Genomic DNA, 26,090 nt, shown 5'->3' on the forward strand with positions numbered 1-26,090 from the left:
AACCAAAACAAAATCCCAACCCTGCTAGAACGACTCACAGATGGACAAATTTGTTATTGTTTTCATGATCTTTTGCAATGTGTTTGCAGGTTTCCACAGCCTTGTTTAAATTCAAGCAAGGACCTTTTTGCACCAACTTTGCAGGATTTCATTTGTGAGTTGTACATTTAATTCTCCACAGCAGATGGTGATGTGTGGGTGTACTGCTGTATATTTGCAACAGATTCCTTATCCTACAAAATTAATTAAGTGTCTCATGTGCTGATTTAAAATCAGAATTGTATTGTTCGTAAAAAGCTAATTCTTGCATATCATTTTGTTGGGACCTGTGCTATTCCAGCAAAATGTAAGGGAAGAAAAGTCTAAGCGCTGCTTTAAAGCAAATGGATCGTGACTGCTCTAGTCAGTCCTGATGCGCAGACTGAAGAGCTAATGATCTTGTGTGTTTAAAAGTCACTTAGATAAAATGAAGTATTTTGGGCCTCAGTGTCAGGTTCCCCAGATGCTGCCATGAAAAAGGTTGCTGGGGCAGTTCAGCTGCGCTCAGAGATACGCAGCAAAGACAACGCCTCCGAATTAAGCCCCTTTTCCTTTCGCGGGCTTCTTTGCTTATCAGGGATTTATTTTTAAATGATTGCTCTTTCAATGGCATTGCTTATATTCATTTGCAAAGTTTAGGGGATTTTTATCTTTGTTTCCTCCTAATTTGACAAAGTCTCCTGTGGCCATGAAATCTGCCGCTGGTGGCTTGCAGCTGTGCTGTGGCCACGCAGCCATCCCAGGCTGCACCTCCGGGTCTTGGAGGAGAAAGCAAGAATGTGAGGCTGAGCAGAAAAATCCAGCAGCGGTCAGGCACTTCCAGACTCACCAGCCTCGCGTCACCAGCTGCTCTGGCACGGAAAACGGGGCTGCGTCTAGGACGGGGTCCACATCGGTGTCCTTGGAGGGGGGAGGAAGAAGCCAGGGCCTCCATGCTCGTGGTGTTGGGCAGATGGTCAGGATGAATAAAATAAGGTTCTGCCCGAGTGATGGCTGCTGGGGTGCTGTGAGACAGGGGCTGGTAAATCAGAAATGAAATTTAGGAAATTTGGTTCCTCACTTTAAGTAAAGGACTGATGCAGTGGGGTGCTGATGGCCTGGCCAGAGGGTCCCCAGCAGGCTGCCCCTGTGCCATTGGGGGTATTGACAAGGAACTAAATAAAACCCATCCCTCTGGTCCTTCAGAGGCTGGAGCAAGGCTGGGTGGGCAGGAGCACCCCACGGCACCCGGGGCTGGCTGGGAGATGGCCATGCAGCTGCCACGGTGAGAGTATCGTGCTGGAGGCGAGGGGCTGGGCGCTGGGGCTGCCACCTGCTGCGGGGTGCGCGGTGGCACGAGGGACCTCGAGGCTGGTGGCTGAAGCAGTTGGGGGACAAGACACTGGTTTTGCTGCCAAACCCCTCACATCCACCCCAAAGCAATGCGCAATGCTGGGGGCTTCTGGACCTGATGGCGTACCAACGCTACGATTGTGGCATGGCTTTGCTTCATCTCTAGGGGAAAAAATACGAACCAGCCTTGGGTTGTGTTTGCCCGTAGGTAGCAGTAGTTGGGTCACAACTGCTGGCAGCTGCAAACCCCACCGCTTTGAGTCTGGAGGTTTATTGTGGAATGGATTGGATAGAGATTTTAGTTTTTTTTTTTTTTTCTGCTGTGCAAAAAATAATTTGCAGCCCCATAATATTTAAAATCTGAATGCAATTTGAGGTGAAACATTTTAAGTCCTTTGAAGTCTGCTGGACTGCTGTTTAAAAATATCAGTGATACCTTAGCGGTGTGGCAGACAAAACTTTGCAGACAAAACTTTGTAACTTGTCTGAAACGCACCAGTTTAATTTTGCGTGTGTGTATCCAAGTCCCCATCTTCCCAGTTACTTCTACTGAATGAGTATTTCAGGAAATTGCTAATCTGGTAGTCAGAAAGAACCAGACTGATTTTTTGTCTTCATTTGTGTGCAAGTCAAATTAGTTTGCCTTCATATGACCCCTCTTCTTAGTTGTTTTCCTTCCTATAGCCCTTTCTAATGCTCATGCCTGGTAGATTTACAGGGAACAGGCTTTTTCTAAACAGAGGTTTTGGGTTTATGGGAATAGAAACATTTTTGCAGAGTTCAGTTTCCATTTCCCTGATCACCCCGGCACCTTACTGCGCTTGATCCCCTTTAAATCTCTCGAGCGCGCCGAGTGGCACACAGCGTTTCTGGGCAAGGCCTGGGAAGCGCCAGTCGCACCAGCAGACGTTCTCCTGGCTGCCCAAGTCACCACCCCACTGCGGCTGGGATGGAAGCGGTTCCACCGGCACGGGGCTGCACTGCAGCTATGCCCCGGAGCAGCGCCCGACACGGACTGCATTACGTGGTTTGGTGTGTGGTTGTTGCTTTTTGTTTCCTTCCCGCAGAAGTTCCTGTTTGCCCCCAAGCAATTTGCCCCCATTTGAGTGACTAAAGCTCAGCTGGACAGGCTCCATCACATCTTCTGTGTGTGTAAGAAGTCAGCTATTTTTAGAAGAGAGACAGTGGATTAGTCTGAGATGTCAGAGCTTTCATAAAATTATGCTGGATTTGATCTCCTTCATTTTGCTCTGTATGTACAATGAATTACTTCTGTGCAGTGAGCTCCGTCTGTAAGATCTCCAGGGCAGGGAGCAAATCTTTTCTGTCACCACACACTGACCTGTCTCTACCTCATCTATCCGTGGGCACTTGGGATGCGCAAGTCAAGAGCCTTGCTGGGCTCCTGCTACAGGCGATGGAAACAGTGATTCCCCGCGGCACCTTCTGCGCCTGCCTTGCCCCATCGGTGATCCCAAGGCTGATCCAAGCACCCAGGCAGCACCCCCCATAGCCCCCCTGACCAACCACCCCACTACAGAACGCTAACAGCGCCAGAGGGTTTGTCTGTTTGGCTGCCACAAATTCAGCCTCACAAGGTATATGGACTTCCCCCAGTCACCATCTCAAGAGTAGCTCTCCGCTATGGTGAACGTGCCAGCCATCGCTGCCGACATTACGCTCCTCCCTGCTTTTTTCCTTCAGTGCCCAGCACCGCGCCCAAGGTAGTCTGAAGTGGAATATAAAGTGAGCGCACTTGAAACACCCTCCCCCAGGTGATTTTCCATTTATTCAGCAGGCTTGCTAATTGCAGAAAGAGTGATTACCCTTTCAGGAAAGAAATATAAAACTTGATTACTTTGAATGAGTGTTAGCGAAATTTGGTTCTGATCCCAGCTGGGCGGAAATTGTGTTTCAGTAAGACATTGTAGAAATGCTCAGAGAGGATCCGTGTTCTGAACCACGGGCCCACCTGCGACTGCTGTTACCCTCCAAAGGGGGACTGGACTTTGCCTTCCAGATCCTTTAAGCAGGCAAAGTCCTTTCTGTGGTGTTACAAGCATGCGAGCTCCCACACAGCTCACAGCAGCCCACGAACAGGAGCTGCACAGGACAGCGGAACAGGCACCGGACAGGAACGGGACACAGACCAGCAGCCAACCTGTCGGTGGAAGCGAGGAAAATAACCTGGATCAAAGCGGGCCCCTCTGAAGTCAACAGCAAAATGCCAGAGTGTACAGTTACATTTCTGTCTTACAAGGTTCTAGACTGTGATTTTCATCTCACTGCTTTTCTGACAGTGACGGAAGAAAGGACAGGGAAAAAATCACAGCGTTTGTAAGGTTCACCACCTAATGCAGGCAGTGGTTGTTACAAAATAACACTATTTACTATGGTTCATTCTAAATAGAAAGTGCAGTTTTTTTAAATGGGCTGGTGCATGTTACACTGTTGTACAGCGTATGTATATATGTATACAATCAAAAGTGTGTGTATATACATATATATAGATGGAAGGATGATGTTTTTCAGAGCCAAGTCTTTATGCAGAGCAAATCATTAACTTCTTTCACTGTGGAATGGCAAGGTTGATTTAAAGATGAATTAAGCACAAACTCACTCTGTGGCCTGAAATTAATTATTATAACCAACATGGTAACTTAATCTCACAAAAACACGAGTTTATTAATAGGTGAAGGAGCTGAAGAACCACACAGTCCATCCAGCCCTCTGATATAGATTTCCTAATCTCAGTTACGAAATTCAATGCTGCGGTTTTACAAGGTACATATTCTCAATTAGTGAATGTTACAGAACATAAACATGAAGTGAATATTTGTATTAATGGGATTCAAACAAGTCAACTGAAAGAAGTATCAACTCTAGTTATAACACATGGTGAAAAGAATCAGATTTGGAATGTGATCATATATAATGTTGTACAGCAGATATGTACAGTGTTTCATATTGCATGACATTCATAGCATATTCATAGAAAAGTCAAACTAAAATGATGGCTTAAAAACCTGTATTAACGCTGAAATTTGCTTGCTACCTTTGTTAAGTGTTGACATTGACTGAGTTAATATTTTCATTGTGTAAAAATACTGTATATAGTAGAAATCCTTCAGTATCTTCCACATTCAAGTAAATAAAGTTACAGTTACAGTTTGGTATTTGGTGATCAACATCTCAAATTAAATGGCCGATTCTTTCTAACCTTCAGAAAGAAAAAACAAACAATGAATATGCTCAATCTGGTTTGACTAGTACGCTTCTCTCTTGAAGACCTTGCTTCTGAAATCAGACTCTACCATCCACCTCGTTTGAGGTGCGGCTGGGATCACTAAAACATCTGAACACAGTTAAAAAGGTGGAAAGTCCATAGCCATTCTACACACTTTCATTTATTGTCTGGACAATTAAAGTACAAATAATTCAAACACAACAAGGTTATGAAAAAAACATTTACAATACTTTCCCTCAGAAATGATCTAAACTAGCAAGGTTAACATGAAGTCATTCAATTATAACTAAAGTATACAACTGCCTGGTCCTAAGAAAGATTTTTTTAAATTATTATTATTATTATTCAGATAGTAAAACACATCGTAGAGAAAAGATTCTGACATGCCTTCCCCACTAATGCTTAGCAAATGCATCAAAACTTTCCCAGCAAACTGCGCTCATTCATAGCAGATGATGTATAAAGGTTTCCCTGAACATTGAATGAGTGTTCCTTTAAACTAAAATCTAACATTGTTAAAGTAAAAAACTGATAAAATTATGATGCAGCCTTTGCTTTAGTTATTTGTCTACTACAAAAGTTTGCCTCTTCAGTGTGAAAAAACAATACTTAGTCTACATGCAGTTAGTGGGTATAGCATGGAAAAAATGCACAAAATAAGCACAAGTTATAAATAACCATAACGTTTTATTACCATTAAGACTAAACTTGTATTGAAAAGATTTTATATAACAAGACAAGAAAAGCAATAGCAAATTTAACTATCAACTAGATTATGCATAGCGAGTAACTGTTTCTAGTACTCAGGGAAGAGCATGACCCTTTTTTGTTTTAAATATATAACCGTACAAAGCACAAACATACTAAAATGATCAGTGCACTGGACATGGGAGAGCACCCCCTCAGTCATTTTGTTCCCTTAGCTCTGTTTTCCCCAATCTGAATTACATTAAAATAAAGACCCAGTTGTTTTCTTTTCTACTGTGCAGTAAGAAAAAATATTCACAACAAACATGACAATATATCAAACAATATTTCTACACAAGTTACCTTGATACCTCTGTCACTTAAGTATCATAAGAAAACATTTTAAGACATATACAAACAAAACTAGCAAAGTGTTACAACTTATAATAAATTAACCAAAAGAAAAAATAACTTTATATATATATATTTATATTATATATACACATACACACACAACAAAATGACACAATAATATGCTTCTTCCCATAGTTTAAGTAAACAAATAAGTAGACTAGCCAAACTAGCTATATTTGATTTTGGCCATATGCATCACATCGGCAATTAAATAAATAAGTGTTTCAAGCAACATAAACAGTGTTCCAAATGTGCCAACACAGCCCAATTATATTAGCTTGGGCTATAAAGTGAATTTGAAAATTCTTAACAAATTTAAAGCAAATGTATTTTTTCTAAACACATTACATTTAACTATGATACTAAGATATGTAAATAATTTTGTAGCACCTACTGCTCAAACCAAGGAAGTTTTTGATCAAAAAATTAATTTTTTTTAACTTTTGTTCTGCTGATATCCCATACTGATGACTTAAAGAAAAACCGTCTTGCAACTCATCTCCTTGCTTTTGGGTTTTGACTGTGGGTAACTGCGTGCCTGGGAAGAACACTCTCCCGTACTGTATTTAATATTTTTATTACATGCTATGAAAAGATACGAAGATCATCTGTTTGTAGCCCATCCTTCAAAAAACAATCTACTAATCCAGTTTAAAACACACATCTTGATCTCTAAAAAGTTACCAGTGCAGTATGAACATGACAAAGTTGTCAATTTCCCCTAAATTAGCCAGTCAAAATATTTTTTCTCAAATCCAGATTCTCTTGTAAAAATTCTTTATATTTTATAAAAATAGATTTTTCTTGAAACCCATTTTCAGCAAAGAGACCACCTCTTTGGCAACATTGTTAATGTTATTTAAATTGTTATGTCATCAGGTATCCCCCTGTACCCCATTCCCTAACAGAAGACTGTTTAGTTCACATGATATAAAAGAAAAAAGGAAAAATAAAAAAAGTTGCAAAATCATGTTGTTCTTTTTGCAATTTTTATTGTTCCTCTTTAATTTATCTGGGGGGTTTACCAATCTGATTCAATCAATGTTTTGAAAAAAAAGAAAAGAAAAGCAAAACCGTTTTTCTCGCTTTTAATCCCATTAGTTTGTAAAAATTGTTTTTGTTTTATTATTTTTTCAAATGAGTGAATGGTCATCTTAAAAAGACCCACCTTCAAGGAAGGTAGTAAAACTAGCTGGCCGGGTAAAAATCCCTGCACATTGTTATCTATGTATATTATATTCAACAACGACAGCTATGAAAGAACATTCAATGCATCAAAGGTTTTTTTTTTTCTAAGCATTATAAAATCCTTTCCTGTTCCTCACAGGATATCCAATGTTTTAATACTTAGGCAACACTGGCTTATAAAGTCCATGGTTGAATATAAGCCTTGAAGAGTTTTTTTTTGTTTTGTTTTGTTCGTATATATATTTATATATATATATTTTAGTAAGTAAGGATATGAAATTCAGGATTTGTGGGTTTTATTGGTTTTAAAGGAAACTTGCAATACTCTGTCTCCTAAACGGTATCCATTAAGGCTGGCAATCGCCATGGCAGCTTCGTCGTAGTTGGTCATGGTGACAAAGCCAAATCCCTTGCACTTGTTGGTGTTGAAATCACGGATCACCTTGACATTATTGACTGCTCCAAAGGGACCAAACAACTGCCACAGCACGCTCTCATCCGAGTCGGGAGACAAATTGTAGACGAAGATGCACCATCCAGTCCCAGTGTGACCAGGGATATTCATTCCGACAAGGCTCGTCATACCATCAATTGTGATCGGAGAAAACCTACCAAGTAAAAAGAGGGGTCTATTCTAAATATATCTCTTGGCACAAGCTACATGGAACCAAGACTTTAAAATAAATAAGCCTTCAAAATAAATGAAACAATGAAGGTTCTCGATCCTATCCCTGGAAGAGGACTACGTAGCCACCCTTAGTTTCTGTCTCCTGCTTAAGTGGAGGGTAACTGTACTAAAAAAAACAGACCAAATCCGGGCATAAATGCTTCTCCCTTCAAGGATAAGCCCTACTTAGATGTATACAAAGATCTAATAAAAGAAATGCTTAAGGACAATTCAAGTCAAAAAGGACCCGTGCATGCTGCTATCAGTAAGAGTTCATTTCAAGAGGCCTGCAGGAATACGTCACTTATTCCCATCACTAAAATAACGTAGTTTCAGGGCAACGGAGATTTGATGCTTTACTTTTTTTAGTAGTGTGCAGAGAAAGCAAACCCCCAAACTTCAAGGCTTGTTTTAAGAGATTAATATGAAATGCTGTTGTCAGGATTCAGATACAACAGCAGCCTATTTAGCTAAAAATACTATTAGATTTAGAGGGACGTCTGTAAGTGGTAGATTTTAATTCTCCTCCTAACGTAGTCCTTAATTGACATACAGTGGGAAAAAATCCAGTTAATAAAAAAGTCCTAATGCTGGCCACATATTAAAGAAGATTTATGCAGCAATTGTAGAGTAAGTAAAACAGTGCATGAATATAATTAATGAGCATGTCAACTAATACTTTCATACTGTGAGACTTCACATCCGTGACAGGCTCTTAGGTTCTTCACATAGTCAACGTAGAGAGGCAAGCTCCTAGAAATCTAATATAGCACCCTAACTTCCCCCCATTGCCTTTTGGGACTACTTTCTTAACTTCAACATCCGAACTGGGAAGCTAAAGCCAGGTAGTGTGTTCATGAACACAGAACCACCAAGAATAATATAAGCTGGACAGGATCCACGGAGGTCATCTGGTCAACCTCCTGCAAGAAGCGAGGATAACTTCCCAGATCAGCTGCTCGTGGCCTTGCAGAGGAAAGTTTTGAAAAACCCCAAGGATGGGAATTCCACTGCTGCAGCCCCTGCTCCAAGGCTCCACCACCCTCACTGTGAATGATTTTCCCTTACACTGGTTGAATTTCCCCTGCTGCAACCCGTCACTGTTGACTCCTGTCCTTTCGCAGTTGACCTCTGAGAAGAGCTCAGCTTCATCTTCTTTCTAACGCCTCTTGCAGGTAGCTGAAGGCAGCAGTCAGGGGCTAAACTCTGCATTTGCCTTTCCTGAATTTTGCCATGTTCCTCCAGCTTGTCAAGGTCTCCCCAGTGGCAGCTGTGGCCAACAGCACGGTGACTGCCCCTGCTCCCTCACCAATTTAGTGTCACCCATTAATGCAAGGAGGGCGCATTGCAGCCCGTGACTCAGGTTATTAATGAAGATGTTAAGCAGAATCAGCCCTCAGGATCAACATAATTTTCCTTTCATCAGCTCGAAAAAAATAAAATGACATGCTTTCTGAAGCTACACTCTGGGATATGTTTTAAAATAACAACTGCACAGAGGAAATGTCTTAATAAAAATCCAGTTTCACATGTACCTTCAATATGATGAGTTCTAACACCAGAACCGAGTAATAATTCCTCAGGATTTTTTGACTGATGATTGAGGGAGTGGAGGGGGGGATGACAACTCAGTGTTGCTGAGTGAGCTCTTGTGCTCTCCAAAACTTCTCCTTTTTCATTTGTAGTACTTCCACACACATTTAGCAATCTGCACAATATTATGCAATGTATATTAAATAACCATAAAAGAAACTGCACACTTGATGGCTGCTCACCATTCTGTTGACTCCTGATGGCACTTTATATGTATATTCAAGGAAAAAAGACACTTGAAATATACATCTTAAGCTGAGGAACATCACTGGGGTGTAGCTATGCTGTAAATGAGCAGCTCACAAATGCTCACAGCGTTGGATCCTCAGACATACATATAGATCTGCAGACAGTTTAATAAGAACACGTGGCAATTTTCCAACTGAACTTCACTTCTGAAAACCCTACTCTCAGCATCTTTTTGTTTCTCTCCCGCATACTGGAACTAGTAACATGATGGTAACAGTTCAGCACAGCTCGAACCCACGGTATTTCCCCAGCTGCTGAAAACAAAGACGGCTGGACAAGGCCAGTTTACGCTGCTCCTTCCTCGTACGTGGAATTGTACATAAGGCGACCAGGACTGAGAGCTTGTACAGGCCAACAGCTTCAGCTTCTTCTGAAATCTGGAAGATGGGACTTTAAGCCCACTGCTGACAAGTGCCAACTGTGCTAGTGACATACATAGGCCAGCAAACACTCCTTTCTGCAATGTTTAAATTTAACATGAAGTTCAACACTAAAATGTACACTACCCTGTAAGCGATGTTACTGTAAAATCTGTACAATGCAGAGCTGTGCACGCCACACAGTACGTTATAAATTTTTGCATTTTTAAGGAATGCTGCACTGATGTAAAGGGTTAAAGTTTCATACAATTCACTGGAGAGCAGCTTTCCCCTGGAAATGTTCAAGAGCTATGCAGCTTCAACGACTTGGGTACCACGAGCACAGCAGCTGCTGTGAATCCAGGAAACTAGAGCAAGTGTATTGACACAAATACAAGATAAGTACCTTTGCTTTGATCTGAAATTACTGTTGATAAAACCTTTTTTCCACGTCACCACATCTCATTTTCCATCAGTACCGCACAATTAACATGAGGAAAGAATGAACTGACCCCCAAGCCCAGGAACACTACACTATGGATGTTTCAGAGGCAGTTTAAGAATTTTTTACCAGTAGTCTTTCTTGTGTGACCCTATGCCTGTGAAATACAGAGACTGCTAGTGCAAGTACAAGTTTTCAATATTTGCTGGGAAGAGACAACCACTAGTTTGAGATGTTTACAAAACAACTTAAAAAAAACCTGCTGTGATTCAAGGCTAACATTGCAGAAGCTTGAATATTAAGCAAGCAGAAGCATAACCTACAGAGACAAGTAACTTGCTCTGCCTCTGTAGGTCACAGGAAATCAGAATTCAGACCCTCACTAGGTTGGGCTAAGCCCTGTTTGTCCTGCACCACGGGCCAGTCCAGCGCCAGCAAAGCAGCAGCGAACCCAGGGAGAACTCCAGGAACACACCCATCCTTCTGACGCTGACTTGTGCCTGAAGATACTTGAGGCTGAGAGTTTCACCATGTTCTTGGCAACATCAAGAAAGAAGTGAGACGGGAGAACGCAGAAGTGTGATAAAATCAGGTGGTCAGTTCTGACTCATCGTATCACCGTGACTGCTAAGGATATTGCAAATGTAACAAATGTACTGATGAACACCAGAACTGGTGCTCTGGGAAGCTACGCTGCCTCTGTTTTGACTATTGCTTTTGTAAGTAGTCTTAAGATTTGTGATTTGTATGATAGCTACTGTGGCAGCAGTTAAAACCCATGTCACTGTCCACTACTGGCCAGTGTGAAGATATACTTACCACACCATTTCACAGGGTTAGCTTTAAAAAAGCTCAAATAATTTTCAAATGTGGTGAGGAGACCATTTCAGAAGATTAAGAAGCACTTTCTCATCTTAACTGTGGGGGATGGCTGGACATCTTACGGTAACTACACCTTTATGCTGCTGTAAGGTTCACTTGCGTTGATGTGTGCCATTAGAGGAAACACTAACAGCACGTCAACTCATCTCAGCTATCAAACATGGAACATACTCATGAAACAGCATAAACATTTACAAATCAGCTGAGCTTTATCACACACACGCACACATACATATGAACACACAGAGCTATTTTAAATGAAAAACAAATCCCAAGCACCAAGAAAATTTCAAAGTATTAAACCTGTAACAAAAGAAATGTAGGGCTGATTAAGGTGCACACAGCTATATTTTCAAATCAAATTTGTGAAGCCACATGTACTAGAAAGAAGGTCTTAACTGCGAGATTTAGACAACAGCAGTGTAATTCTGTTTTTGACTTAGGTTTTCTATTATCAGATTGGAGATTAGCTAAAAACTTAAGTTTAATAGTTCTGATTCTGGAAAAAGTGCCACTTCGCAGGACAACTGCAGTTTGAATGCTTGTAGCTGTTGCACCTAAACCATTTGTGAAGCCCACCTGTAAATAAAAAAAGGTTGAAAAAAAACCCACAGAATTTGCGTGTGTGGCCTTTAAATTAACAAAACCAACTGAAGTCCAAACTTAAAAAGAATCTGACATGCTGGTGGAAGAAAAGAAGGAATTAAAAAAAATAAAGTTAGTGAATTAAAAAAAATAAATTGTAGCACCAATCTGTGCCAACACGGACATCTGGCAATCTGTGGAATTCTAATTACCTCTTTACGCCATAGGCCATATTAAGCAAATTGTCCAGCCTGAAAAGAGAAGGAGGGTCTTTGGGTTAATGTCTCACAGATGGCAAGATCGCTCAATGGAACTATTATTAATAGCGTTCCATTTTCAAAGAAGAAACGTTCAACAAGTTTCCCACACATCTAAGGAGCCGAACAACTCCCGGCCTGCTTTGTCAAGTCTGAGGTTGTGCTTAAATTTCCACCACAGCATTTAAAGCCATTTTTAACTTGCCTACAGTCTTAGAGAAAACCTTCACTTCCCAGGTTTGGCTTTAAGAAAAATCCACTTCCGATTTGTCTTTTTTAGACAACAGTAGAAGGGAATTTTTGCAAAATAATTCAACTGTTCACCTTATATTTCCAGTTAACTTGGAAATAAAATGTTACAGTCCAGAATTGCTGGAACCAGAAAAATTCTTGATTCTAATTGCTTTACCACAATACATTCTCCCCACTATATTACATATATTTAGTATTAATCCTCCACTATATGTCAATCTAAATGATCACCAAATTTTGCATCTGCTTTCCATGGGAGCACACTGAAGTCCTATCCATGGAATGATTTAGTGATAACCGCAATGGACACAGATGTGCGCCAAAGACAAAAACAAGTGTAAATTTATTGTATCTAATGACTGACTTTTTATGATCTTGAATTCATCAACACTTTTCATCTCCTGAAAAACTACAATTACTTTTGAATAAATTTCTAAAGCCAGTATGCAACTCAGTTGTATGAATATGTCCAAGTTTGGCTTTTTTTTTTGGAAGGCAGACTTTTCACTTGAATGCTAGGCTGCCTGAAAATTAGTATCAAAGTAACGAGAACATCATGTATTGCTAACTCTGGCTTAGGTATCAGATGGAAACACTATATTCAGAATGCAAAGCATAAAACATCCCCGAAAGCATCTGAAGATTCCCACCAAAGACTAACACAAGGTCTCTTTATACTAAGAGCAGATATCTCAGGCTAATAAATTTAATGATACTGCTGCTGACTGGAACAGACTCAGCTTTTTTCCTGCTACCAATCCACTGCCATTAAGATCAAAGTCTAAGCTGCATCAAAACTGTAATAATACAGCAGAAAATAAAAGCATTACCAAAAAAAAAAATGAGAAAGAACAGGATAGTCACTGCTCATTTGATTATCAGTGTAACTCTATTTTGTCCTCCCTTTTTCTATGAGCCTTCATGAGATCTGATTGTACAGTACTTCAGCTGTTTTAGTAAATACAACATGACTACTGCTGTCAGCAGATTTTCCTCCTCATTCTCCAGGAAAGAATATTTAATTTTACAAAGAAAATCAGGTCAGCCTATGCAACTAAAGCATATTTTCCTGCACAGCACCTGCCCCACATTGTCGTCGCTGGTGGAACTTCAGTTCTTTTCCAGGTAATTACCTGAATCTCTGAGCCTGGTGGTGAAGCGGTCCAGGGTAGCGTCTGTTGGGAGACTGATACAGCTGTGAAAGGAGTGCCTGGCTTGTTTTCTGGCTGGGGTTATTGGCAAACTTCACAGTAATTGGTTCTGTAGCACCACTAGGCTTCTGGCCATTTAGTCCCTTTATGGCTTCTTCTGCCTCTATTCTCTTATCAAAACGGATAAATCCCACACCTCGAGAAACCCCTGGGAAGTAAAAACAGTGAACAGATGAATATTTGTAGGAACAGCCTCATCTAAGTAATGAACAAACCGAATGTTGGTTTTGACTTCACAGAATACACAGCTTGCAAATTAAAGCAAGTCCTATAAAGAAAAACACCCTTCCCCAGCTGTGTTCTCCAAGATCAGCCCCTACCATATTTAATGTAACGACTTCAAGTAAACAACATTCTGCATTTTGAGATCTCTCATTAAAGAGGCAGCAGTTATGCCTCCAAACAGTTATGTCTATAAAGAACCAGGTACTGCATTTTACACTACAAGTCATATTGTCTTAAAACCCAACTGCCAGCAAGCGTTTACAATTTTGCCATTTCTAGAAAAATATGCATGTATCAAGAAAAGTTTTCTTTTAACCTGTGACTTGATCAACCAGAATCCGTGAGGTTATGATGCGCCCATATTGTGAGAATAACTGCTCTAATTCTTTCTGGGTCATTGTTTTCGGAAGGCCGCTGACATACAAGTTTGCATCTCTGATTGATGCCGAACTTGGACGGGCATATGACACCTACGGATTGAAGAAAAGGAAAGGCAAATTAGTAAGCTACAGCCATCCTTTGCATTTTAAACAGACAGATTATCTTCTGTTCTTTCACAAGCAATAACCCTCAAGTTCAGACACTACCTGTTCTGCAAAACCAACAAAGCCAGGAAAGGCTGGAAGAACAGAGGAAGAGCTAGAGAGACCTTAAAAACAGACGCAAGGGTTCTTTAAGTGCAGGCATAAAATAACTATTGTTCAGAGGCAGATTAATGTGCAACTTCCTACGCACGGCTTTGTAAATTTACCCCTATGGGTTGTGGGTGTATGGATGATTTACCATATCCAATGTGTAATAACCTTCGCACATACGTAGCACTCTAAAGTTCCAGTATGTTTTTCTTTCCCTCCTCTCTCCAAGTGTCTGAAACAGATCAGGTTATTTGCAGAATGATCTTTTGTGCTATCTCTCTCTGTGTTTTCATCCTGAGCTGGCAAGATCTGTTCTGGATGAACAGTAAAGTACTGGTGAAATTAGACTAAATGAACATCTGCTCGGGGAACCGTGTACTGACACTCATTGTCGTATCTGCAATTTATCACGAGAAGTTCCCTTGCACTATAAGCCCAGAACCAGACCATAAAATATTATGACCAAGCAAACAAGATCATCTAGCTGAGACACTGCATGTATGCTGTTGGAAAATTATTAAATCAAGGCTCTCAGCTGCTCTTCTACCCATGAATCAGATTTATAATACGTGCATAAAAAGCCTTCTGCACTTTTAAAATAATATATACATTTAGAACACACATTTAACATAATAAAAATACTTCCTGGATAAAGCCTAATGGCAAGTGTTCAGCACGGATCACGAAGAATTACTTTGCAACACATCTGAAATAGCACTGGATCCAAACCTGAGTATTTTGCACTTCATCTTGATTTGTTTAAATATAAACAGATCAGTACATTCCTGCATTATGTCTTAAAATGTGTCCTGGAAGGAACTGGGGGGGGTCCCATCACACATACTCTTGTCTTCCCCTCTTCCTGAGCCTTAGCCCAAACACAAATGATGTCAAGTGGATGCCTTTATGTGTTTTATGTGTCAAAGAGTTGTCTTTATGTGCTCCACACCTAAAAATAGATGTTGAATCAACACAGAAAATGATGTGAATGACTAATATTTGCTTTCACAATCTTCTCTGCATAATAGCAGACAATCTCTAAAGATTCTAGATTTTAAGGTTTTTGGCAACTTCTTTATAACTTACATGTTTGTACATAACCTTTTAAATCTAACATTTACAGAGAAGGCTCAAGAGAGGAGGTGGAAAAATTTAGGGAAAGAAATGTGAAAAAGGGGTTAGATAAAACATTTGCATCAGAGGCAATCTCAGGCACGGCACAAAGGCACAAGCAAATGTAACAAGCTGAGAAACCTTCAGGTGCCGAGATCAGTGCTGAAAGGGAGAAGGATACTGGGGCGGAAACTATTTCGTGCCTCAGCAATTTAGGACCTCACAGCCCATGAGCTCTCGCTGAGGTGCAGCACTGAAGTCAGTTAATTGCTGGTCCCAAACACCCCCCTGATGCTCCAGGACCAGAACACATGCAGCACCGCTTGGCTTTTATGTAACTAAGATCAAGCCAGGTGCTTGGGGGAACCAGGGATAACCACACTGTGCTTTCACCTACAGACACCATGCTGAAAATCACTGGTTTTGACTGTGCCTGGTTTGGTGGTCTCACGTCAGCAGCTTCTCATTTGTATCCCGTGCCGGGGCATTCAGAAAAGCAGACTCTCTCTCCACGCTCCACAAATGCCTTACTTTAAGGGGGGTACACTAAGCATTCAGACACCTACAGTTTAACCTGCTTTAGGAGTAACTGTTTAAAAAAACACTTCAGAGCCTCTCTGGAGTGGGGGTAGAAACCCTACTTGTACCTCAAAACTGAGAGCTGCAAAATTAATAAAGTTCCTGGGAAAACAGCCAGGGGTTTCCTTTGGGTTTTCTCACTCTGGCACATTCATTAACCAAATGCCACATTACAGGGAAGATAAAAAGTACTGGGATATGCCAAAAACACTACTTCCCGGAGCACTGAGTGCTTGATGGTTCTTATTCATACACACACACACTTCTACGTACAGAAAATGCTCTGCTCTTGTGGGCCCTGCAGACACGCAGTGGAAGGAGACCGCACACGCTCTCAGATCCATCTACTCACAGCACATGTAAACACCTATCGCCGCTCAAGTCTAATCTTTATTCCCTCCTGCAATCAAACATTCAGGTTGCAGGGGAGCCTGCACCAAAGAAAGAACCTGCCAAAACAAAGAACCTGCCAAAAGCAGCTCAGCCATTTTTATTATCAAGGAGAAAAGGTTGTGAGCTGGATGGACCCAAGACTAGTAATGTCAATTATTTATCTGCTTTTGAATCTTTTTCATCTTCTCTCTCAGGTCAGCCAATGACAAATCGATCAGTTAGACTGTGCCATCCTGCTTTCAAGCCATTATTCAGTTAGTACCGAGGATGGATGTCTTCCCACGTATTAGCTATCAAAGGAAGAAATCGCCCACCCTTACCCTCCACCACACCAGAAGCTCCTTGTGCCGCGAAGGTTAAAACGGGAGCCAAGATCAGATCCCATTTTTATCATTGGAAGCCACAAAGCACTGCGCAAGGATGCTACATTGATTCTTTATATTCACACTTAAAAATGTTTGGTGGTCCCCCCCCCCCCCCCCCCCCCCGGCAGTTTTAGTGGCCTATAATAAAAGTGCGTTCAGAAAGAAAAGAATACGGAAATCCTAACCACCAGAAGAAATTCAAATAAATGAGACTGAGAATGCCAAACTACTGTTTGACTCAGGCATTGCTCAGCATTAAAATGTTTGTCCATTTGCTGACAGTTGGAGGTCAAACAACAGTGTTATATTTTACCGTGTAAGATCACTTAGGAGTTCTTTGGTCAAGTTCGCAAGGAAGATAATAAAATACTGTACAACTCATTTTATGGCTTGCTGGCCTCCAATATTAGTTTCTATAAATATATACACACAAACTGTGAAAAACATTTGCTAGGATGTTTCTCATCTGACATTGAACATCAGCCTGTGTAAGGGCTTCTCTTCAGCCATCTCAAGAGCCTGCAGCACTGTCTCCAAACACTACTGCAGTCGTAAGGTCCAGCGTTTCATATCTTCCACGGTAATGCACATTTTAGTTCAGGAGCGCAGAAAATATCTCTGCGTTAAAGTAATTATCTTGCTTATTGATTTCCCACCCATTTTCCCACGTAGAAAACTTTCTGAAGAATTTTTAACCCCAAGACTCTTCAGCAGCTAAACTGAAGCTGTCTTTCCAAGTCAGAGCCCACAGCCAAGGCACCCGGCGGCACCAGCGCATCCCATTTGTCTTCCAGAGGCAAGGCGCTGGACACGCAACAGCAACCTTTTAAACACTGACCCTTAACCACTTCAATGCTGCTCATCACAAGAGATGCCTCCAGCACATACGCTAATCCTGGACTTCTCAAACATTAAGCCCATTTCTAGAAGCCTTCTCCCAAAACCCAACTCCCATCTACTCCCAAGAGGAGCAGCACGATCCTTCCCTGAAATGATGTGCTAGCACTGCCAGCAGAGCCACCCTGCCCCCATCAAAACATCTCCTGACAAGCAACCCAGCAGCTCATGTCCTTCAAAACCAGAACTTCTCCAAGTAGATGTATGCCTTGCTTTGCATCCAGCGTTACTCACCTGGGGAACATGAGACAAGTCAGAAGCCTTTATTCAGAGTGTGCTGCATGGCAGCACAGGCATCCATGGGCCATCAACCCATCCACCGAAGGTACCTGCAATCCCTGGGACATCTCTCCAGCCACGAGCAAGTAAGGTGCAGTCAGTGTTACAGGACTCCCTGGGCGGCTTTCGAAGATGACAATTGTGTAACGTTCAATAATACTGAACTGCTTGGTGACCTTAATAATTCTGAAGACTTGGCTTTGCCTCTTTGCGTGACATGCTCTGAGAAGTAGGATTTCTTGCACGACTTTTGGGGTGAGTCACTTTGCTTTTTTCCTGCCTGAGGTCCAAACATGTAAAATGGGGACAACCTTTCCCTCACATGCTGCCTCTTCTTCCACTGGTACGACCTAGAAGTGCTTTAACACGACCACTCAAAGAGCTTCACACGTGTAAATAAGCACAATCTCACTTGTTTCACACACATACAAAACTAGAAGTAAAATCAGCTTAACACCAGAGGACAGGCTGCGGCCAGAAGAGACGATTCCCCACAGCCACTTCCAGGCCCTCATCCCTGTCCTAATCTTGTGCAAAACCAGATTTAAGAAACCCTCCTGTGAAAGCTATATGCTTTTTCAGAATAATCACACACAAAACCCCTCTGGTCCAGAGGCTGAGGACCAGAATCTGCAGTATTTTCACATCCGCTGCTTGCTCGGCTTTGTCCTTTTTCTTCTCCAAGCCCTTGGCTGGGGGATGGAGGGGAGTGATTATGTAGTTTACTGTTGAGTGATTCAATGCCATTTTACTGGGATTAATTATGATTGCAGGTAAGATACAATGGTCTATCCCATCATTTCAGGAAAGACACCCATAGATAACAACCTAGCAGCACTCTGGCTGTATCAAGAGCAGGGCTAAGAGAAATAATTGCTGCGGCTCTGTGGAATGAAAAGGATTCATTGGCAAAACTGAGGCAGTTAAAAGAGAGATCTCGATTACGACAAGATGCACAAAACTAACATGTAAAGACTCTCCGGTGCCCGCTGAAAGCAGAGGAGCCAAATCTGAACCTTCAAATACAGCACTGAAATGTCCTTCAAGCAGCAGCATCACCACGGGCACAAAGGGTGGCGAAGGATTTATTAACAAGCACTACAAAGTCCAAAAGGTTACACAGACAGAGAGTAAAACCAAAGTAAATTCAGTTGAGGCTTTCCAGGTCTGTGGCATCCATGCAGTTTCTTGTCCAAGGCTTTGTTCCAGGGTGCAGCAGTCACAGCAGATGACCCCTTTTATGACTAACTCTGAGCTACCACAAAACAGAACGAGCAATTATCTTATTTTTAAAAGGAACTGTAGAACAACTACATCCCAAATCTGCAGCCTGCAAATGCCTGTAATCTGAATTTTCTGGGAAGTAAAGGCGTGCATGCTCTTTCACACCTCCACGCTCTGCGATGCTTTCATGGAGCTCAGGCGAACACAGCTGAGCATGTCTGAAGGCAGCTGATGAGGGTGCAGAGCACGCTGAGTCCGCAGACGCAAACGGGGCCTGATGCAACTGCATACACGGGAAACCTCAGAAAGGCACATCCTGCTTTGCCACAGTCCAACACGCTCAGATCCTCCCAGCATCTTCCACCCCCCCGACCCTCCACCTCCTGTCCCCCATAGAACACCTAAGCCCTCTCTCTGTGTCTTCTCCTTTCTGTATTTTGTTTTCCCTGGGTCCCACGCACACACCCCGGTACCCCCAGGTCTCTCTACACCCTCCCCTTAACACCCAGCCTTGCACAACATCCCATTTCTCCATGGGGAAAAGCAGCAGGTGGTGGCCAGCCGGCTCGGTGGCAGGTAGGCCCCGGGCAGGCTACAGGAGAATACGAGTGGAAAACACAGGGTTTTCAGCAGAGCATTGCACCAAAGGGACCACACCAGAGCTCTGCTACCATCACTATCAGCAAACCAGCACTTTCTGGCCACAACTGAAATTGTTGGGTTTAAGAACCCCCCAGACCTCCCAAGCGGTTCGGGACGAGGTGCAGAAGAGGCAGCTCTTTCGCCCATCACTCGCTGCCGCAGCCTTCCTCCTCCGCCCGCCGAGCACGGCTCGAAGGCAATCTTTCTGACAAATGACTTCGTAGGATGGAGAAGTCCGAGGTGGCTGTTATTCGGTTACCCTACAGTGACAGCACGATTTGTAGTTTCGCAGACAATTACAAGACTTAACATGGACAGATTTAGTGCCTGAATTTTGTAGAAGTATCTGGCATTTCGAAAAACGCCAGAGACACCAAGATAAATAGCAAGATATTTAAGCAGTAACGTTACTACTTCATTTCCAGAAAACATGGGAGTGCTTTCTCCTACAGCCCTATACACTGTATTTTAAACTAGGACCATCCAGTCCTATTGATCAAAACCGGAGAGTAAAGCACAAAACCACATTTTGAACTAATGATAGGAGGTGTTAAAACAGCGATAGCTATATTCCATGTTATTGAACTGAAAATTAAATAGGTATAGAGAAAGCCTCTGACTACAGAGGAACGATCCTATCTGCTTGGCATTTTATCGTCTGATAGATTTGACGGATTTGAAAACTGGAAGGCACCAAGGGCTCAGACAACCCAGATTCCTCTCCCCTTTCGCACTGGAGACTTCTCTCTTTGCTCCAGCAGCGTCACAGCGAGCTGCCTGCTCCTGCGGTGGAAGACAGAAACAATCCTATTTCTCAGGCAGCAGAGAAAAGGCAGGAGAGGGGACACAAGACTGTGCCTCAGGGGGCCATTGGCTTTTTTCAGATTTCAAACTTGCTTTCAAAACTCTGTTCCGCCCTTGTTCCAGCACCCCCCAACATGAAGCCAGGTCACCTGAATCCTCATGTAAACTGTAAAACGCTTCCCTCGCATCCTTTCAGATGCTGTCCTTTTTTTCAGGGCAAAGCAGCACAGTTTAAACAATCTGTACCCCATGCATCACACATCTTATTTTCTTCCTGATATTTGATGCAACTGAATTGCCAGGCAATCTTCAACAGCAGCAGTGACCTTTCATACGCTTTTATGGATGGGCAAATTTAATTTCTAAAAATAGATTCAATTTCTGGAATATATATTTCAACACACACTGTATCTTCCCCTCGTTCTAAGCTGTTTTGTAGAATTATGTCAAGCTTTAGCTGTAAAAATAAAGTGAAGCCTTTCTCCCTCGCAAGATGATGCTGCTATGAAATGGCGTAAATAAAATATACGCTATGATCAACTGAGGAGGAACATAACGTGTATAACCTATTACCACCAAACGCATAACACTTCCTTCGATGCTTTCCCCAAACAGATATTCTGTAAATAGTCACCTCTCAACTTTGACTTGAAAGAGCATCATTGACTTAAATAAAATGCACATAAATATTTTAGCTGCCACAGTGAAAAGGGATTATTTATTGTAACAATAAAATAATAAAAGAACATTTCTTCAGTTATTTTAGTCCGCACATCTGAGAGCGGACTGTGCCTAGCTGTTTTGCTGATCCTGCTGTAAAACCAGTTCCTCCTGTGACTGCATGGTTGTTTTGCAAGGCATCAGGAGAGAGAGGGAGAACATTAAGCTGCCACAAAAACATTACAGATGTGAAAAGGACAGGATTTGGGGACACACAAAGGAAATGTATTTTTTTAAACAGGAATTAAGCCTTGCAGGGTCAAAAAGTGAGTGCAAATATATCCCCCCGCCAGCTCATGTTCAACCGAGGTGCAGGGACAGCAGAGCCCACGACTGAGCAAAGAGATGGGACACAGCCAGCAGAACCAAGGTGACCTTGGAAAGCAGAAGTAAGCCGCCCCTGTAAAAGGGCTTTCACAAATTATTTCAGCTTTCCATCAAAACAGTTTCCAAACAAAAGGCAGCCAGAGAAGTGCTACCCGCAGGGCTGCACCCACCCAGAGTACACGGGCGGAGGCCAAGGTTCAGCCTTTCCATCAATAGGTCATCACAGAGTCATTCTGGGCCATAAAATCCAACCACACTCATGAAGCAAACAGAAGAAAGTAATGCTCAGTACTTTTCCAGCTCAATCCTACTCTAATATTTAATTAAATATTTTTTAGCCTACAAAACTATATGCACAAAATCCCTTTCTGTACGTTCTTCTGAGACTGGCTTTTTTAATGCATCGAAAGTGTGTTTTTAATAACTAAAGGGCATCTATAGCTAGACTAAAGTAATCGGATCAGATAATCAAATATAGTAACTCCACAAATTAAAGTACTTCAACCTTATAACAAACCGCTGTGAGATGCTGGAAAGGGGCACGCTGGGGCAACAGGAAAGCTCGGAGACTTCAGTGGCACCGAATACGGTTTCTCACTGCTTTGCAACCCTTTGGAAACCAGGGACATCTCCGGCAAGACGGGCGCTGCCGGGAGCAGCAAACCCACGATTCATCACTCGGTTAGCGTGAACATCAGCAAACCTCCACCCTCATCACACAGAACCAGAAAAGTGGACCTAATTTATGAAGGTTTCTAAGAGCAAAACATAATTAAAAACAGAAAAAAACCAAGGGGGTAAGGTAAGGTAATGCCATGCGATTCTGTAATTAAAAATGGGGTTGGAAACTGCTGATTAGATGTCCATGTATCTAAAGCTTTGCTATTTGCACAGAAGGCTCCCTTGGGTTGGTTTTAGGCACCTGCATAAACACTTACTTGAAAACAATTTTATTTAAAAAAGTCTATACTCATTCTCCCAGTCACTGAAGAAATTATGCAGCTCCTATGCATGTAGGTTGGGTCGATCTCTTTGTTTATGATTAAATTTTAATAGTTTTCAAGAGCCCAAAGAGTCATGTATTCTATAAAGATCTGCTAGCTATTAATAAGCATGAAACCCCCAAACCTAATAAACCACTTGTATTCCTAAAATTTATACTGAATTAAAAAAAAAAAAAATAAAAACATTCAGCAAAGACATTTTAGCATGGGAACTTCCCGGATAACAAAAAAATCTTGCTACATGTGATAAAAAGGCAGGTAAAATGGTTTAATTTTCCATGCGAGATAAATGTAAAATAATAACTGGGGCGCGTTGGAATTTTTGGAGGCCTTTTTGTAGCTTATGTGTTTCCTGTAACCTTGGAATATCATGAATTCAATAGCATTTGCTCTGGCTCACAAAGATAAAAAAAAAAAAGAGGCAAAGCAACACAGGTACTTAGGACAAGAAATGTAGCACCCTTTCTAGTGCTGAATGATGTTCAAAATACAGAAGTGCTGCATCAAAAACTGATCTATATTTTTCAAGTTTACTTAGTTTTTCATGAAGTGTTTAGAAGATAGGTCAGTACTTTCAAAATATTATATTTTTCCTGATAATGTGCCTTTAAAAGCAATTTGGAGAGCAACTTACTGCTCAACTTTCCACTGTAAGCGGAAACTGCTGAGTCCGAGCATGTATTTCCACCTGCAGCAGACGGTAGATTTTGCCACTTTGCCTTACATATACCTGTAAGTTTTTCTATTTAACTCTACAAAAACATGCTGTGAGCATTTTGATATAGGGCCCAACCCACATACATATCTATGGGATGGAACCTGGCTGGTCCAAGGGAGGTTTGGAAGTAGCCTTCTCTACGTAAACCACGCAGCTGCTGCACCACTTCCAAAGCCCTCAAGCCCAGGACTTCTACTCTTCACTACACAAACAGACTAGGAAAAAGCTTGCTTGAAACAATCCTTAGAGATGCACAGGAACCCAAAAAATGTTTTTGCTTTAGGGAATACCACGTTATCCAAACCAAAACTTTTAGTGAGAAAGGGTAGGAACAACTGAAGTATTGACCATACAGCATCTTTTTAGCAAGATACAAAATCACTGACAGTATTTGTACCGATATTTTCAAAAGTAAAAATCCTATTTTTATATTCTTTAACATTTTTTGCTTTGAAATACAAACTAAATGCAGAAGAAAAATTAAGAAAGCAGTACAAATCAAGAGCCAGCGTTCAAACACGACCAAAGCAGTTTCAGGTAATTCGAATCAGATCGGCTGTTTGTTCCCCGTCAAATTTTTTTGATTCACATTCCTTACGCTATATTATTTGTCAGAATTCTGGATGTGGAAATCTTCCATAAGCTGTTTCGAAAAAGCTTTATCAGTGGTGCAGCAAAAAACATGACAGTATAGAAACTTGCTTTTCTTGTGAGACCACTAAAGAAGGTCGTTGAATAACTAATGGTCTATTACAACAATGAAGTGAGAGACTTCAGTGGGATCTCTAATCCCTCCAGCTTTTAGAAGAATAAATCAAACTAAGGATGTGGAAATTGAGAAAAAAGGTAGGGTTTTTTTTTTTTGAGAATGACATATTCTAACTTTAGAGAAACATACTTTAAAAACCTGATAATGATGTGTTACTAAAAGAGAGGTCCATGTCAAGGTATTCCCCATTAAAACACAAGAAAACGTGTAACTTATGAATACACTGTCACGTACTTCACCTCTGTTTGTGGATAATGGTATCACTACAGCTGTTTTATTCTACATTTGAGAATCACTGCAATGCTTTAAGGAGCTTCCTGTTACTTTCCTCCCTTTAACAATAGCAGCAACCTCAGAAAAGAGAGATTCATCTTCTGCACGTCCTCCCATTGTTCCAAGGAGGAGCTCGTTAGCTGAGTGCCCCTTACAATGGAGATTAAAATACTGATGAAATTGCCAGAAACCATTTCAACTGCTTTCTCCACTTCCTGAATTGAGCAAAAGGCGTTTGTATTTTCTTACCTTTATGGTTTTGGTCTGGAGTCTGAGTCCATTTAAAGTGTTAATGGCTTTCTCTGCATCCTTTGGATCAATGTAGTTAACGAATCCATACCCTAAACTCTGCCCTGTTGAAACATGAGAAAAAAAAAAAAGACTCAATATTTTTTTTAAGTACAGGAACAACTTCCAAGAGTGGGAACACAATTTTGTTACACTGTTCATTTAATCCCTGCTTTCCCCTATGGTCTTTACGCCGTTCTTCACTATTTCATTATCTCCTTAATACAGTGGAAGGCAACATAAAAACTAAATTGCTGCTCTGAAGATGCTACTTTAAAAACAGAAAGCAGCAACCCCCCATGCTGCCTTCCCCAGGAGTTTACTGGAAAGCCTGTACAAGGCTTGACAGCACAATTGTGTAATAGTTTTGTGCTGAGTTCCTAATAAATGTAACTGGCTGACCGTCCAGAAGAGTAACGAGGCCACCTCTTAACAACAATAGAAAACGTAATTCTGCTACTGTTTATAAACAAGTTTGTAAGTGTTTAAAACACAAAAATTAGGAAATGGAGTTTTAACACTAGCCTTGAAGCAGCTGACTGAGAAACACAACCACCTTTACATCTCCTTTTATTGCTCAGTGAGCAGCCAGTAAATAGGAAGAGAAAGGACAGATCAAACCGCAGTAGGGCAAGAGACCGCATTAAAGCCTTCCTCTGTGTATTAGAGAGAACGGCAAAACCAACACAGTGCAACAACTGCTGCCGTGCGCGGGATGGCAGGAGCCCACTTTAGCAGCCAAAATAATTTCAACAGCTTCTGTTTTACTAGCAAGATCCGTGTTTGCATTTGCAGCAGAAAGAGGAGACCTGGTTAATAGCCGGGCTCAGTAACATGGAGCCGGAGAGGCCGTCCTGTTAGCACTACAGATACTCATCCACACAGACAGGGCCAGAGCTGCGGGTCTGCAATGGGCTGTGAGAAGCAGTACCCAAGGGGTATCTTTTCCCAGCTCCCAAGTACCAATTTTGCAGCATCGATTCTATTAATGCAACATGACAGACAGCCGCTTCCAGATCCCTTCTCAAGCCTCCTACTGAAGTTATTTTGCACATTTGGAAAGCACAGCAATTCTTACTTTTTTTTTTTTTTTTAATTAAGGCATATAGACTTCAAAACAAACAAATAATAAAACTTCAAGAATAAGCGAGCCCAAGCGGGCAGGTGAGCAGTCCTGTATTTCAGCCACGCTCCTTCTCATACACCCTTCAGCGTATCAGGAGAACAGACGATGTGCCCCTGGGCGCTGATGTGCAGGGGATCCAAGTGCTCCCGCTCACTGGCAACAAGGAAGGAAACCTGCGAAATCCCTCCCAAGGAGAAGGACAGCACTTGTGGAAGATTTCTGTCTGAGGGAGCGGCAAACGGCGACGCAGCTCCTGCTCACCGGGATGAAGGAGGTTGGGAAAGCAGCTGCACACCAAGCGCCTT

At 41.7% G+C, this 26,090-nt stretch overlaps 1 protein-coding gene across 8 annotated transcripts in view; it reads right to left on the reverse strand.

The window, feature by feature from the left end:
- Nucleotides 1–4,041: 4,041 nt before the first annotated feature.
- ELAVL4 (ELAV like RNA binding protein 4) overlaps nucleotides 4,042–26,090 on the reverse strand; it is an 83,336-nt gene continuing 61,287 nt past the window's right edge. For all 8 annotated transcript variants that reach the window (XM_075424519.1, XM_075424518.1, XM_009939762.2 and 5 more), the window contains exons 3-7: nucleotides 24,621–24,724; nucleotides 13,946–14,099; nucleotides 13,327–13,552; nucleotides 11,897–11,935; nucleotides 4,042–7,515 (exon numbers count right to left, since the gene is read on the reverse strand). In XM_075424519.1, the coding sequence (XP_075280634.1) occupies nucleotides 7,188–7,515; nucleotides 11,897–11,935; nucleotides 13,327–13,552; nucleotides 13,946–14,099; nucleotides 24,621–24,724 (851 nt within the window). In that variant the 3' untranslated portion in view covers nucleotides 4,042–7,187. The remainder of the gene's footprint in view (nucleotides 7,516–11,896; nucleotides 11,936–13,326; nucleotides 13,553–13,945; nucleotides 14,100–24,620; nucleotides 24,725–26,090) is intronic.

This window comes from Opisthocomus hoazin, chromosome 6 (assembly GCF_030867145.1).
Source record: "Opisthocomus hoazin isolate bOpiHoa1 chromosome 6, bOpiHoa1.hap1, whole genome shotgun sequence".
Classification (NCBI taxonomy): Eukaryota; Metazoa; Chordata; class Aves; order Opisthocomiformes; family Opisthocomidae; genus Opisthocomus; species Opisthocomus hoazin.